We start from the raw sequence: 16,899 nt of genomic DNA, 5'->3' as shown, positions 1-16,899 counted from the left end.
GCTGGATAGAAAAACTCAGTCCATGCACGTAAGGAAAGACCTTCATAATCTAGACAGAGAGGTACAGAAGTATAAGATAGTTTTTAGATCAACAGCCCTATCGAACAGGACTTAATAGTATTCACGCTGACGCCGTCTAAGAAGTCATAGAAGGATATAAAGTGAATATCGTATTAGGAGAGATCCGGATGGTGCAGTCGCCTTAATTCGTATTGGGAGCTGCTACTACAACGAAAGCTACGGCGAGTTGACATAAAGGTATCTTGTCAACTGAGGTGCTAAAGCACAAATGTCTCGTAAATTTCTGTGGCGGCAAAGAAGAATGGTGGAAAGCACACCAATTGGAAGCAATAGTTGATAAGGAGTCTGGCCCACGTCTGGTACAGATTAATTTGCATCACTGCAAGGATGCGGCTGCCAAAATCCAGCTAACCCTTTCAACCCTATCTATTTACCAATGGGTCTACGGGTTAATTAGGAAGAACTATGCGGGTTTCGCCTCCACAAATGAGGACGTCCTGGACCTGTCAAAGGAAATGGGCAGTACATACATGCGTCATCATCCTTAGATGTGATGTAAGCGCTTATCACTTCCACTGGGAAAGCAGTGGCACGAATGTGTGAGGCGAATCAGTGTTCAATTTTAACCTCAACAAGTCCGATAGAAATCTTTTAGGAATCCAAGAAGGACAGACTGGGGCAAATTCACATCCATTACAGAAACAGAGACCTCGACCTTCAAAATCAGTCAATAATGCCGACAGAGCTTAGATAATGTTATCACAAATGTCCTCCGTTCAAGCTATGAGAAATCTTGTCCAATAACCTACCCAGGGAGAAAATCCGAACCGGTTTGGTGGACTAAGAACCTTGCCATAGTGGTAATTGAAACGCCTACATTGTCACAAATCTGTAGTGGATGATGTTTTGATAAACGGAGCAATGGTCCGGGGTTTTATTCAATATTCTGCTCCCAAGTATTCCATACGCGGACAACACACTATTACAAATGTGATTAAAGTGAAAATAATAAAAATTAATTTAAAAGAATGTCTACAGTTTTTTTAACTTTATTAGTTTCAATATTATAATGGATAATATAATAAGGGTCATTAAGATGTTTTGATACATTCTCTAGATTCTTAAAATATACACTGTTATTTATATTTCTATTTTATTTTTAACTCCAACACAGTTAGCATTTATTGACATAATTCAAAATTATTAATATTAATAATTATCGTAATATTGTAATGAATGATGCAAATCATTTTGCAGCATAATTTTAATGAAATTTTATATTTGTTCAATTTTACACGAGTCCATTAACTATTTTATGCATACATGTTAAATTATTCAGAGAGCATAGTTTTACCACTCGCCTTTTCTTTCTCCTTCTCCCTTTCCCTTTCCCTGTCATTGCGAGTTTCAGCTTGTCCCAACAAAAGTGCCGTGTTTGGCTGACTTTGATGAGTCTTTTGCTTCAACATTGTCCAGTCATATATATAATCGTATTGATGGTTTAAGGTTCGGAAAAGTATTCTATAAAATAAAAAAAACAGAAATAATACGAAAAAGCATTAAAAATGTCTACTATTTACCTGAAAAGTTGTCGTAGATACATATAATCCGGCTGTTCATCAAAACGCAAACTGCGGCAATAATTCAAATACATGGAAAATTCTGCTGGAAATCCCTTGCAAAGAACTTCAATTGGAGTTGACATTTTCTTTTCGGAAATCTTTTCGTACTTTTGTTGTTTGTTGGTGGCTTTCATTCCCTGCCATGGCAATACACTACGATTGAAATACATCATAACATACCCCAATGATTCCATGTCATCTCTACGCGATTGCTCAATGCCCAAATGGGCATTAATTGATGCATAACGCGCAGTTCCAGTTAAATTTTTATCCTCCCGATATGGTATATGGGCACGAGTAGTAGGATCCCTATACTTTTTGGCCAAACCGAAATCTATCAAGAACAGTTTGTTGCAATGGCGACCTATACCCATAAGAAAATTATCAGGTTTGATGTCCCTATGTATAAAGCACTTCAAGTGTATATATTCCAAACGACCGATCATTTGATCTACTAACATCAAAACAGTTTTAATCGTAAAATGACGAGTGCAAAAGTTAAATAAATCTTCCAAAGAGGGTCCCAGAAGATCCATCACTAATATATTGAAATTTTTTTCCTTGCCATGGTGACGAATACGTGGAATACCTGCACCGCCATTTAGAATGCGATATAATTTTGCTTCATATTGTAATTGCGGATGGCGAGCGGAAGTACTTTCCATTTTTACAGCCACTTCTTCCCCACTTTGTATACTAATACCAAGATAAATATCGCCAAAGGAGCCGCTTCCTAAAAAGTTATATTTTACATACGTAAAAATTTTATTTTCAGCAAAAGTTTAAAAAATACGTACCAATTTTGCGACTCAGCCGATATTTTCCACCGACGATAACATCCGATCTATTCTTCATTAGGTTAAACCTATCCATGATTCAAAAAAGTTTTTCCTGCAACAAAAGCTCTGAAAATACATAAAATGGGTAAGAATATGATAGTATTTGTTTATAATATTATACATCATGTTTTTTGAAAAATTTTATTGAAAAAAACTAAGAAAATTGGTCAAGCAAATAATAGTACTTTAAAATTGTTCTTAAAAATTAAAAAAATATATATTATACATATCCAATTCAATTAAAAACACGTGTTAGGTAGGTGTAGTACTGAAAACTTTTTTCATTTGACAAAGCAATGGCAAAACTAAGAGATGAGTTCGGGGAGTACAGACCAAGTAATGAAGAATTCATCTGGGATACAACCATGTTAATGTAACTTCAAGTGACCCCCATACCGACCCATGAGGAACACTACTTTACACAGGCAAAATAGAGTTAAAATTGTCAACAGCATAAACCAACAGTTTCTTACCAGACAAATTGAAAGATATCCGCGAGCACGTAGCGACCGACAACACACACAGTAAATGCAAATTATGCACCAGTTTGAAATGATTCACTCGGTCGAATGCCTTCTCCAAGTCAAGCGACAGAAGGACACAGAAGCCAAAATTAAATGGAATTGCCTCGAATATGTCAATCAGTCAGTCCAAGTAAAAGAAGTGCAGTACTCGTATTTTCCTAAAGCCACACTGGGCATTATCAGACTAAGACTACTCGATAGCTAACATGCTAATATATATAATATAATAAAGTGTTAAGTATAATATATCGATCATATATTAATATTTGTATCACCTCGTTTAGTACGTATGATCCCTTGTACTTTGACATTAATTTTTTACTGACTCATTCTATAGTGGTCTATATTTTCTATGTTAAAAACTAGAAAACTCCATTGAAGTAAAACCACTGCCCCTATCTGTTATACACCTCACTGGGGACCGCATTTTCGGGTTAATGTCTATTTTTATATTAACGTTACAAACTGTCTGAAATGCATCAAGTGCATCCCTCTCGCTCTCTCTCATTGATCTTTAATTAAGAACCACAAACCAATTAGTGTTTCCATTTATTTCATTTAACACCATTTTGAATTCAATTTTGGGCTTTAGGCCCAAAATGTTTCTTTGGATATTGCGAAATTTTTTGTGGTACCCGAATTCCCATTTTTAATATTTAAAGATATTTTAGATATACTCAAAAGTCCTCTTCCAAAATCTTCAAAATAATTTTTCCTGATTTTCCAAATTACTCTTTCCGCCCAATCTCTTAAATTATGAAATACGGAGTATAACAATTTAATTAATGCTCTTTGAAGCTAGAGGAGCTTCCGGTGTCGAAGATACAGGAAAAAATGGAAGCTATATTCTTTGCAAGGGCTACCCAAAGCTACTCTTACATTTACATTCCAGTTTACAGATTGATTAGGAATAGCTGTCACATACTCAAGGGGATACCGTCTCCACTAATAACTTTTAATATTTAGGAATTCTCTGTGTAAATTCCTCCACCGTGCAAATATTGTAAAAATGGTAACGGCATGGTAAAATTAAGAAGGTAAAGTCATGCATTCATATGTTTACAATTTATTCAACATTTATTTGACAACATCTCATTGTCAATATTCAAATTTATAAATCCATTATATACACAGAAATCAGATATGGGAACCCATTTTTATTCAATGAAATTTGACAAGGTAAATTACTGAAAATGCAGAGATGGGAACCTATTTTTATTCAATGAAATTTGACAAGGGAAATTACTGAAAATGCAGAGGTTCTTCCACGCAGCCCTTCAACTATGTAATCAACCAATTCATGCTCTAGCATAGGGACATCTTCAGCAAATTTTAGCATTAGCAAAACGTATCTATGGAGACTTTCCTCCCCTTTTCTCCTAAATCGGCTTTCCATTTTCTTCAAAATGTCTTTTGCGCCTATTTCTCTTTTAAATTCATTGCATAATTCTCATTTCAAAATTTCCCACTTCTTGGCATTAGTTGCCTTCTACCGCAATGCTTACTGTTGTCGCCTGTTTGTATTTCCAATATTTCTCAAGCTCAGCAATCTCCTTTTTTAACTTTAGAATTCGAATTTTGATCTGCAATTCTTTTTCCAAAATTTCCAAATAATTTGCTTTTGGTTCGCAAGAACTAGAACCTTGTTCCGCCATCTTGTTAATTTGTTGTATAGCGTATGTTTTTCGGTTGTTTCTGCCAACTGCGCAGTTTTATCAGCTTGTTGCTCCTTATCATTCGTTTTGTTTCCTGATTTTGAAGTTGACTGCTCAATTTTAAGAGCCATCTGCTCGGCGTCACTTTCTTCCTCTGTTGAATCAGAAATATCTTCCAACACTCGTTGCGGCTCTTAACCTGCTACAACTACGTTAATTAATAACGCTCTTAACTGGAAAATTGTTGCAGTCCTTGGACGACTGATTTGCAACTCCTTAAGGTGCGCTGCCAATTTCATCCTTTCCATATTATATTGAGCGTTTTTTTAATTTATTGAAATCCACTGAATCATAAGTTCTTAAGTTTTCTTCACTTTTTGTCTTAAGTTTCTTTTTTATTCGTTTCTTAAGTATCCTTAAATTTTTTCAAGTTTTCAGTAGTTTTATTTTTTTTCCGGTTGGCCTTTTGCTTTGTTTTGTTATTGTTGTCTTACCTCGTCAGTCAACTGAATGGTGTTTTCTTTTATTTTACACTCTTTCCTTGATATTTGGTAACATTACAACTATGTAACCAATTGACAGTGATGCAAACTAAAGGGTTCAACTACGAACTTTCGGACGACACATTTTGCTTTTTATTTGGAAAATAAAAGCCATTTTCCAGGTTTCAGGATAAATATACATTTAACCTTAAAAATCTCTGATATTCTGCAGCAACAACGCAGCGAATGCTGAAATCACCAACACCCCGGGAGTATATCTTTCAGTGCGGCTCGAATAGTGGGGATCACGTTTTGCTCGTTTCAGAGTGGAAGCAAACTAGTCACTAGTCAAGGATCCAAAAAAGGCGACGACTGCAGGAAACCCCTCATCATCTGGCTTGGCAAGGAGACCGGACCAAAAAAGCCGTTAAGGAAGCCCTCTGAGGTGCCAAAGCCGGAGGTAACACTTTCCAAAGCAAGGGAAGTCAACCACAGACCACTAAAAAGGCAGTGGGGAGGAAAAATAAATCGAAATCTACTAAACCCTGAAACCGGTTCAGCTGAGCCCATCAGTTAATTCATCAACTTAATCCGTTTTGCTTTTTTCGAATCTTCAGACCGTTTCGTTTTGAACGTTCCCACGCCTCACATTCCCACCCCTGCCGACCGAGAGGGCGAACTCCCTTTACGTAGGGATCGCGTACACATCATGATCCGTATCATAATGGGAATTTAGTAGGAAATTGAAAACCAGCTACAGAATCTAATTCATCAGCTAGTTTGTCAAATAATAAAACATGTACTTTAATTGTTTAAAAATAAAACAATTCTAGATTGAATAAGTTCTAAACTCAAATGAATCTACAGTTAATAAAAAATGAGTGCAAGATAATAGTCTGATTTTTAAGTTAGTATACGATGGCAAAACAAAATTACTATTCCAGTGTAAATCTCTTAAATCAAATAGCAGAAATTGTTTTTACTCTGATTCATACAAGATATATGTGCCTCACAAAACTTAGTACACAATTTGCTGTATTTACCACTGTTACTACATGTCTATTAAAATTTGATTTTAGATCCATCAAAAGACCAAAATCGACAAATGATTCTACAGCTGATAAAACATGATCGTTAGTATGACATTGCAAAATCAGAGATCTGTAGCATTATCATGAATCTGCTCAAAGGATTGTGCCGGAGGACCTTTGAGCATCATTGTTCAGAATGACGCCAATGAGTATATCAGCGAAGTTTATTGGTAGTGAGTGATTACTAACACCTTCCCTACATTGCACAGCGCAAGATGAGAGAATCAGTTAGGTTGGTTTCCACGTAATTGAATGGCATTACATTTTGTTTTTTTTTTTTTTCTTGTTACTATATACTATATTTAACAAAAATATTGACTTCGAGGACAATATCCTATAACAGTTACCTGCTCGAATTATACATCAAAAATGCAAAATCGCAAGTTCTATAATCACATAAGTGCTTCGATAAAAGCCGTTGTGCGTCCCGATTAATTCAAAAGCCTGGTTATTAGGCTTTACAATGTCAGTGCAAATTCGAAATATTATTTATTAGAAACTTCATCACTTAAGTGTATTCATTAACTTTCGCTTCAATCTTCAAGCTGCCCATTGTGTCTTATCGCCTTCAATTCAACATATTTTTCTCTATCTTTTACACTAATATGACCACATCTTTCGTGCAAAATATTTATTTAAAAAAAATCCGCGGTAAATCTTGCTTTGATTGAAATACAATAGTCAGCGAGTTTTAATTTTTTTTTTCGATAACCCAAAGTCCAGTTAACTTACTAAGATAAAATTAACCTGATTTTTTCCGGTTTTGCCGTTCTGATATTCTACCTGCCCTTTTCATGCATACATTCCTACACTACTGCATTACATTATTTGCATTGTTCCCTCACATATGGTTGAGGTATTAGAATATAAATATAGTCGAAATTATCGTACAGTTCGTGGTGGTTCATGGCTTTTTTTTTTTTTTTTTTTTTGGAAATTTTGGAATGTACCTGTATTTGTAGTGTATCCCCAAATGGAAATTTTGAGGCTTTTGAGCGTGATATGGCTGACCTGGTGGTTTAATACTCAGAAATAAATTTTATGAGTGACATAGATAATGATATTTTTCGTTAAATTCTTTGACAAAGGTTAGGGATTCGTGTATTACGCTAACTGAAAATTAAGCACAATATGCTTCCAACTCATTTTAGTACTGCGCATCATCATCACTCATAGTCTTTTTTATCATCAGTAATTATGATATTATACAAAAATGGTATTAACAAACATCCCAACACTGTTCTATTATGAGACAAGGCTCCGTCGACGAAGTGGTTTTTGTTGTAAAAGACAACAAACCAACTAAGATCTTCTTGGGTATTTTTTTTAAATAATTTATGGGGAGATTACCCTCAAACAAAACGAGGGTACTGATGAGGATTGCTGGTTCTTTCCAAAACCTAGGTGGTATATGTATATATATATATATATATATATATATATATCTATGTATATATATATATATATATATATATATATATATATATATATATATATATATATATATATATATATATGTATATATATACATATACCACCTAGGTTTTGGAAAGAACCAGCAATCCTCATCAGTACCCTCGTTTTTGTTTGAGGGTAATCTCCCCATAAATTATTTAAAAATATATATATATATATATATATATATATGTTCATATAAATATATATATATATATATATATATATATATATATACATATATATATATATTATATTATATTATATCGAAGCTGTGCGAAGACTTGGACCAGCACAGACAATTTTCTGTCACAGGCTGTAGCCTCCAATACGAACAAGATTGAAAACGATTGTGAACTTTTAGTGATCCCATAGGGTATGCAAAACGAGATAATAAAAAATGCTCATGAAAGGGGACACTTCTCCATAAAGAAGACTAAAGAGCTGACCGATAAGGAATACTACATACCAAAGCTTGAAGATAAAATTCACAAACTTGTAATGAATTGTGTTGCTTGTGTGATAACTGGCCGAAAGCGTGGAAAACAGGAAGGAGGATTAAACCCTCTGCCGAAAGGAGATACGCCATTGCACACTTACCATATTGACTATCTTGGACCACTGGAAACCACAAACAAGAATTATAATCACATATTTGCCGTGATTGATGCCTTCACCAAATTTTGCTGGCTGTATCCAACGAAGACGTATCAAAGAAGTGTAGGACACACACCCTTCGAAATGCTGGTTGGAAAGCGAATGAGAAGTAAACAAGACGAAAGGCTAAAGGAGTTGCTTGAGCAAGAAATGTTTGTATGCTATGCGAACAACGAAATCAAATACGGCAGTCAGCGAAACTTCAAATTTTAGCCGTTCAGGATGAGAACAAAAAGTAACGCAAAACACCACACAAATACGATGTTGGCGATCTTGTAGTCCTAAAAAGAACTCAACTTGGTTGTGGCTTGAAGCTTAAGGCGAAATACTTAGGTCCTTATAAAGTTATGAGAAGTAAACCAAAGGACACCTACGACGTTATAAAGGAAGGTATTAAGGAAGGGCCGAAACAAAGTACAACCTGTGCGAATTTATGAAACCGTGGCCAAAGCATTATAGCATAGAAGATGACATTGAGGATATTGGAAATCCTAATGACTTGCAGGATGGCCGAGATGTGGGATGAGAAAATTAGGGTATGCTCATACATCATACTTGAAGTTAGTTCATACGAAGACGCGGAACTGTAAAGACGTACAACGACGACGCTTAATTACATATGTTCATTCACTTTTATTAAATCCATTTACTTTTTAATTAAACATCTATAATTATAAACATCTATAATTATAATTATAATTATTAATTATATGAATTAAACATAAAACTGTGACTTTTTGTGAAGCGTGATAAAACTATATATATATATATATATATATATATATATATATATATATATATATATATATATATATATATATATATATATATATATATATTATATTATATTATATTATATTATATTATATTATATTATATTATATCGAAGCTGTGCGAAGACTTGGACCAGCACAGACAATTTTCTGTCACAGGCTGTAGCCTCCAATACGAACTTAAATCGTCAAAATATCGTATATAGGGAGGTACCGTTATAGGTGGGACCTGCACAGACAATTTTCTGTCGTTATAAGGGATGTTTTGTAAAATGTGGTATATTGTACAAGATTGAAAACGATTGTGAACTTTTAGTGATCCCATAGGGTATGCAAAACGAGATAATAAAAAATGCTCATGAAAGGGGACACTTCTCCATAAAGAAGACTAAAGAGCTGACCAATAAGGAATACTACATACCGAAGCTTGAAGATAAAATTCACAAACTTGTAATGAATTGTGTTGCTTGTGTGATAACTGGCCGAAAGCGTGGAAACAGGAAGGAGGATTAAACCCTCTGCCGAAAGGAGATACGCCATTGCACACTTACCATATTGACTATCTTGGACCACTGGAAACCACAAACAAGAATTATAATCACATATTTGCCGTGATTGATGCCTTCACCAAATTTTGCTGGCTGTATCCAACGAAGACTACTTCAGCCAAGGATGCAATCGCGAGACTAGAATTGCAAAGTATTACATTTGACAATCCTTGGCTCAGCGTTTACGAGTGAAGATTTCAAAACCTATTGCGACGAAGAGAAAATAAATCATATCAAAATTACGACTGGACTTCCTCGTGCAAACGGCCAAATAGAAAGGCTCAATAGTGTCATTGCTTCAGTTTTGTCGAAGTGAAGTGTCGAAGAACCTAGCAAGTGGTATAAACATGTTGGGAACGTTCAACGTATCAAAGAAGTGTAGGACACACACCCTTCGAAATGCTGGTTGGAAAGCGAATGAGAAGTAAAAAGACGAAAGTTGCTTGCTATATATATATATATATATATATATATATATATATATCACATATTTATTCTGTGGAGGAGTATATTAAATTTGTAATTTATATATAATTTATATATATATATATATATATATATATATATATATATATAGGAGTGATGTCCGTCTGTCTACTGTAATCACGCTATTTTGGAACGACTTAAGATGAATGGCTAGCATTTTTGACGCGTGTTTACTTTGCCAGGAGATAAGTTTTTCATTTCATTTACTTCATACAATTCAATATAAATAAGCCAACATGGCCAAAATCTTTTTTCGAACGTTCCCACGCCTCACATTCCCACCCCTGCCGACCGAGGGGGCGACCTCCCTTTACGGAGGGATCGCGTACACATCATGATCCGCATCATAATGGGAATTCAGTAGGAAATTGAAAACCAGCTACAGAATCTAATTCATCAGCTAGTTTGTCAAATAATAAAACATGTATGTTAATTGTTTAAAAATAAAATTATTCTAGATTTAATAACTTCTAAACTCATACAAAAATCTACATTACAATACACAGAATTAAAGTCAACAGACATTTTACTAAGAGGTTCGCCCATTGAATAATTCGTGCGGTGAAAATCAGTATATAATAATTGGTAGTATCTACTAGATCTAAACGGAACATTAATTCTAATAGATGAATTAGATTAGGAAATCTGAAGGTATATTACCATTTAATATTTTTAGTACATTATTTATTATCTTATATTAACATACAACAGTATAAAAACAGCGTATAACCATATTAATCTAAAAAAAAAACTAAATAAATAACAAAAATAATCAACGAATAGTAATATATATACAAAAAAATAATATTAATTTAAATTTAGTAGCACTTTTGTAATTAGACCCTCAGACACAACTCCTCTACCAAGCTAAACAACAGTTAAGCAAGGTAGAGTAGAAAAAGGCAAGATGCATCAACACAATTAAGCGCTAATCATCACTCGTTTTCAACCGAGCGAATGTAGCTACTACAAGTATAGCAAAAAAATCCTTAAAAAAGACGAAGAACGATAAAATTGGACACATTGAAAATAAACAACCATAAAAATGGCCCCCAGCCAATAACTAAAAGGAAATAACAATAAATAACCCGCAACCAAAAACTCAATGAACAGACAAATATTCAAAACACCTCTTCCTGTACATATCAGAAGAACAGGTAAAATTACGCAGGGTCAGAGGGAGCTTATTCCACAATCTCGCAACTCTCACAACAAACGCCTTCTCACCAACTACAGACGAAAATCTTGGAGACAGCAATTGCGGATTTCGAGATGATCTACCAAACACAAACCTATTATATAAAGGAGAATTAACATTCCTCATAATTCTCTAATGACACAAAAGCAGGTGATATTCAACATATCTGTCAAAGGACAGTCCAAGAAACTTAAAACATACTGTGTTACACGATCACTACGGCGTTTGTAATATGGGCCATGTCAGTCCACGTTTTCGTATAGCCCCCGTATAATGGCACTTCCCTTTATTTGCCATTTTGATGACATTATAAAACGGAATTGTTTCAATTTTATTATATTAAGTTGGTAATGGCCACTACAATCTATGACAGAAAATTGTCTAAGCATGTCTTCGTATATATTTTCAAAATAATAGCCATGTTTAGCCAAGATCCCGGAAATAGGTGAAATCAGGGGATACCTTCTAAAAATCAAATTAACAAAATTTGCCAAAATTAGACTACACATCATATTAACAAAATTTGCCAAAATTAGACTACACATCATATTAGAATTCAAAAATGAAAAATAAAAAAACACTACAAATGACCATTCGAAAATAGTAAATCAAATTGGAAAAAATCATTCAAAATAAAACATTACGATTGTACATTTCAAAAGTCAAAATAAAAATGTTGAAATATCACATTTTTACGCGATTTTTTGGATTTTATCATTTTCGGAGAGGAGACAATTCCGAATTTGTATGAACCGTTAAAATCGGACCAGCGGGTTTTGATTTCGAAGCGTAGTAACTAACAAAACTTTCTCTTAAATATATAAGATTATAACTTTGTGTTTGAATTTTTATTTTTGTTTAAATGCATGATAAATATAGCAGTAATTTTTATAGAGTTAGAAAGGGGGTTCCAGCTGCGATCGACTCTAACGAGATATAATTGTTCATAAATTAAAGTGTGAATAATGGGAGTTGCAATTTGAATATTACACGTTAATCGAATAAAAGAAAATGAATGACAAAAACAATCTGGTTACTGAATTTTCTGAATTTAATTAGAGTGTAATATTATTCTTTGGTTCAGATAATACCCCAAGCTACATCCGAACATGTATACATATATACACTTTCATGGTGATGTATGTACATGTTATTAGTAAATATATCGTATTATTGTATTATAACAGATTGGGTTTAGCTCCAGCTGGCGGAAAATTCTGAAATTTTTACGAAGGTTGGTCTTGTTATCCCAATCACAGCGGCACAATTTTTTTGGAGAAAATCAATACTTCCCGAGATATAGGATTCCAAAATTTCCAAAAAAAAAACTTTTTTTCTTTTTCTAAACCCATAATCGAAATAACAACTTCAAAATATAACTACAGGTAGGTGGCTTTCCCTTCTTACATCAATACCTTGGACCGGGGTTTGAGATTTTCTCCTCTGGGTTATATCCTCCAGCGGATTCGAGAACCAAAAGTTTTTGTAGAAGCCGGCCCTCTACCGTGGCTTGACATTTCCTCATCTGGGTTATGTCCAACAGCGGCTTTGCGGACCAAAAGTTTCTGAAGTAGCCGGCCTCCGGCCGGGGCTTGAGATTTTCCCCTCTGGGTAAGTCCAACACCGGCTCCGCGGACCAAAAGTTTCTAAAGTAGCCGTAGGGTTGCGTTCTTGCGTTCTTCTTCTCTGGGTTATACCCAACACCGGCTTCACGAACCAAACCGAAGGGAAGTATGGACCCACCTCCCGAAAATATTTGTTGATGTAATCAGGATACAAAAACCTACCTGTAGTGGAATTTTGATGTTTCTATCGGTTTAGAATTAAAGTAAAAAAGGGTATTTTTGGAACATTGGAATCCTATATCTCGGGAAGTATTGATTTCCCGCTGTGATTGGGATAACGAGACCAACCGTCGGTAAAAATTTCAGAATTTTACGCCAGCTGGAGCTAACTCAATTTAAGCCAAATTCATAAGAATCCGAAAGTTGTCACTAAACTGGAGGTTACAAATTAATTTTCAAGTTGTTTTTGAAAGGTTGTAATGTTTCCGTAGGTTCTGTTCTAACACATATTTTTCTCACTAACTACTGAAAGAATTACAGAATTGCACAATTTTAATAGAACAAATCGTTTAAACTGTTTGGTATATTACTGCCAATCAACGCAAGCAAGGTGAAATTATTAAGTGCATTATAATAAGTTATTAAGATGAGAATGTATACATAATGTATGGCTTAACTCTAGTTAAGTAAAAACTCTGCAATTTTTTCGAAACCCCAGGTTTTTGACCCGAAAGTCCGGGTCCAAGACCCCGACTAGACCCGGATCCAATTACCCGATATAGACAGTATAGATGTCGTTGGAAAGCTTATGAAAATACCTATCCAACAAGTGGATAGGTAAGATGGAACCGTAAGATGTTACGGTTCGGAAGTTATAGTCAAATTATCGATTTTTTGGACCCGGATTTTTTATAAAACCCCCAAAAAGTCAAAAAAGGGCCCATTATGGGGGACAACAAAATTGATGCCAAATTATAGCTGACATTCTTACCTTTCCAAAATGCTACAATTTGTGCTAATACCTTTACTGAGTCCAGAGATATGGGTCTTTCCATCCGCATAACCCGATTCTAACCAGTTCATTAAAACTATGTTTTCAATAAAAAAAGGTATATTTCGCGTAAGCATGAAATTCAGAAATCTTTGGTTCGCGTTAGCTGGTGTAGGACATACCCAGAGGAGAAAATCTCAAGCCCCGGCCGAAGGCCGGCTATATACAAAAAGTGTCAAATTTAGAAAACTTTGGTTCGCGTTAGACGGTGTCGGACATACCCAGAGGAGAAAATCTCAAGCCCCGGCCGAAGGCCGGCTATTTACAAAAAGTGCCGAATTTAGAAACCTTTTGTTCGCGTTAGCCGGTGTCGGACATACCCAGAGGAGAAGATCTCAAGCCCCGGCCGAAGGCCGGCTATTTACAAAAAGTGCCAAATTTAGAAAACGTTTGTTATTCCGTCGACTGCTACGCGAAATAAACCCTTTTTTTATTGAAAACATCATTTTAATGAACTGATTAGAATCGGGTTATGCGGATGGAAAGACCGATATCTCTGGACCCGAAAAAGGTATTAGCACAAATTGTAGCATTTTGGAAAGGTAAGAGTGTGAGCTATAATTTGGAAACAATTTTGTTGACCCCCATAATGGGCCCTTTTTTTGACTTTTTGGGGGTTCCATAAAAATCCGGGTCCAAAAAATCGATCATTTGACTATAACTTCCGAACCATGACAACTTCCCCCTTCATGTGACCACTTGTGACTAGGTATTTCCATAAGCTTTCAATATACAATATACGGGGCCTTGATCCCGGACTTTCGGGTGAAAAAAAATAGTTTCCCGGGATCAGGGTAAAAATACCTACCTCTGGAAAAAATTCGAAGAAAATCGAAGAGTTTTTATTAAACTAGAGTTGTTCCTAATGTATATTTGTTTGCAAATTTTTGCTTTCATGATAAATATTCTATTTTGCAGGTTTAAACAACTTCAAAAATGGGTTTCAAAGTACACACACTGATACCCATAAATGTGGCATGCACCAGGAAAAATAAAAAAGCAGAGGTTTTTGTCAATATTTAATGCCCAAGGCGACAATATTCTAAAGACATCAGCTGGGCAAAGAAATTAAGGACACATTTATAGGATAAATGAAGTATTTTTTTTTTTAAGAAAATCTCAATTTAATTACACAAAAATACTTTACATTCCGCTTCAATGTATTGAGTCAACTCCAGTATTATACACAAAAGGGAAATATTTTTTTGTCTTTCAAACGCTTACCTTAAACAAAATGGTTGCTTTCTCAAGGTTGAGTTTTAATACCAGATCCAATGTCAAGAAATCAAAAAATATATAGATAAAATCAAAACTCTGTCGGGTAAAACCACCTAGAAAACACTCCCGATTTTTTAGCAACACACTACTGATTTTTGCGTTTCAATTACCTATTAAATCTATAAATCTATTCTACAATTCAGTGAATATGGTATAAATTGGTAGCCATTATTATTTTCACACGTTGCCAACTATATATATTGAGAACAAAAATTATTAAGAAATAAGGGTTTACATAACTAATAAATTTACTAAGCCAATGGTAAATAAAATGTCAAGTATCCCAGAAAAATGTTCGACATGAGACCACAGCGAGTGTTTCTGTACAACAATTTGAAACAACAGCTACATGCAAATTTGTATGGCAGAAGAATACAGGTAGATGTATCAAAGCTTAAGAGCATTGACATGTCAAATAATTTAAATGTTTTTTTTTTTTTTTTTTTTCAAATATAAATAGTGTTTTATATGTTTTGTTTTTCTGTTTTCAATTTTTACAAATTTAAATAATTTTTCATTCAACATTTTCAATTCCAAAATTGGTTTGACATTTCATTGTCCCAGCAGTTGTGTCGATTGGTCTACCTATATTCTTCTATCATGCATGATAGAACACAGATAGTCGCATCGACACAGCTGCTGGGACAATGAACTGTCAAACCAATTTTGAAATTCAACATTTTGAATGAAAAATTATCCAAATTCGACAAAATTGTTAAAAATGCATATCATAACAACCTCCCATTGACGTCGTATAAGAAAACATACAAAAGCTACTTATTTAAAAAAAAATATTTTAAAACGTTTGACATATCAATGTTCCCCAGCATTGATACATCCGTCTTTATTCTTCTACCATAGTTAGCGGAATAGCGGAAATAAAACTATATGAAACGTTTGGCAAATCAAATGAAACTTTTAAAATTTATAGAAAGAAACATAAAAACATTCTTCAATTGTGACTAATATATAGTTAAATAAATACCTTATATAATGAAACTAGTACTACTACTACTAGTATAAACTAGTAGATTATATGATACATTTTGAATCAAAATTACCCCAAGTGTAAACAACTAACTTGCATAAAGTAGTTTTAAATTATAAAGATAGTAAAAGAAAAGTAAGATTAGATAAAGTAAAAACTTATGCTTGAAGTCATTATGGTATTGATGATGAGGATGATCTCAGTAATAAGCTTTAGAATTATGAATCTGAAATGGATATTTACATCTATTTAATATAATATATTGTATTATTGATTAATCCAACAACATGTTATTTATTCCACATTCCCCTTATGAAATAAAAAAGTAAATAAGATATTTGTTAAGTATTTTTTAAAGGTTTTTATTTTGTTGAAAATTTACAAAAAAAGAAAAGAAAATTAAAGAAAATTATTAAAATGAGAAAATATTTAGATTAATTTTCGAACAATTGCTGTGAGTTGTGTATATTCAATTAGTCGATCATGAAGTACTGAACATTCTGCTGTTGTTTTCGATGGTATTGATGTATTGATTTCAAATTCCAGCTTAACATCTGTAGGTTCGTTTTTAACGGTTTCGTTTTGATAGCTAACATCAATTACAACAATTGGTGTGTTTTTAAGCTTTTACCACGATAGAATTGGTTCGGGTTCTTTTAGAAAATA

The 16,899-nt window shown here is 34.0% G+C and overlaps 1 protein-coding gene across 1 annotated transcript; it reads right to left on the bottom strand.

The window, feature by feature from the left end:
• Positions 1–1,036: 1,036 nt before the first annotated feature.
• LOC131804624 (casein kinase I) lies at positions 1,037–15,480 on the bottom strand. Its single transcript, XM_059127678.1, has 5 exons — positions 15,356–15,480; positions 15,192–15,298; positions 2,441–2,548; positions 1,602–2,376; positions 1,037–1,542 (listed from the first exon to the last, which is right to left on the bottom strand). Exons 3-5 carry the CDS (start codon positions 2,514–2,516, stop codon positions 1,353–1,355), a joined length of 1,041 nt encoding a protein of 346 aa, XP_058983661.1. The 5' UTR covers positions 2,517–2,548; positions 15,192–15,298; positions 15,356–15,480; the 3' UTR covers positions 1,037–1,352.
• Between the last annotated feature and the right edge of the window lie 1,419 nt (positions 15,481–16,899).

The sequence above is a fragment of the Musca domestica genome, unplaced genomic scaffold, assembly GCF_030504385.1.
Source record: "Musca domestica strain aabys unplaced genomic scaffold, Musca_domestica.polishedcontigs.V.1.1 47, whole genome shotgun sequence".
NCBI lineage: Eukaryota > Metazoa > Arthropoda > Insecta > Diptera > Muscidae > Musca > Musca domestica.
The sequence above is the reverse complement of the archived record's forward strand: the minus strand, read 5'-3'. Positions and strand labels throughout refer to the sequence as shown.

Coding starts and splice junctions, on each gene's coding strand:
- LOC131804624 (XM_059127678.1), bottom strand. CDS start 2,516: ATGGATAGGTTTAACCTAATGAAGAATAGATCGGATGTTATCGTCGGT. Junction 2,377..2,440: donor TCGGCTGAGTCGCAAAATTG/GTACGTATTTTT, acceptor ATAACTTTTTAG/GAAGCGGCTCCTTTGGCGAT. Junction 1,543..1,601: donor TATCTACGACAACTTTTCAG/GTAAATAGTAGA, acceptor TTTATTTTATAG/AATACTTTTCCGAACCTTAA.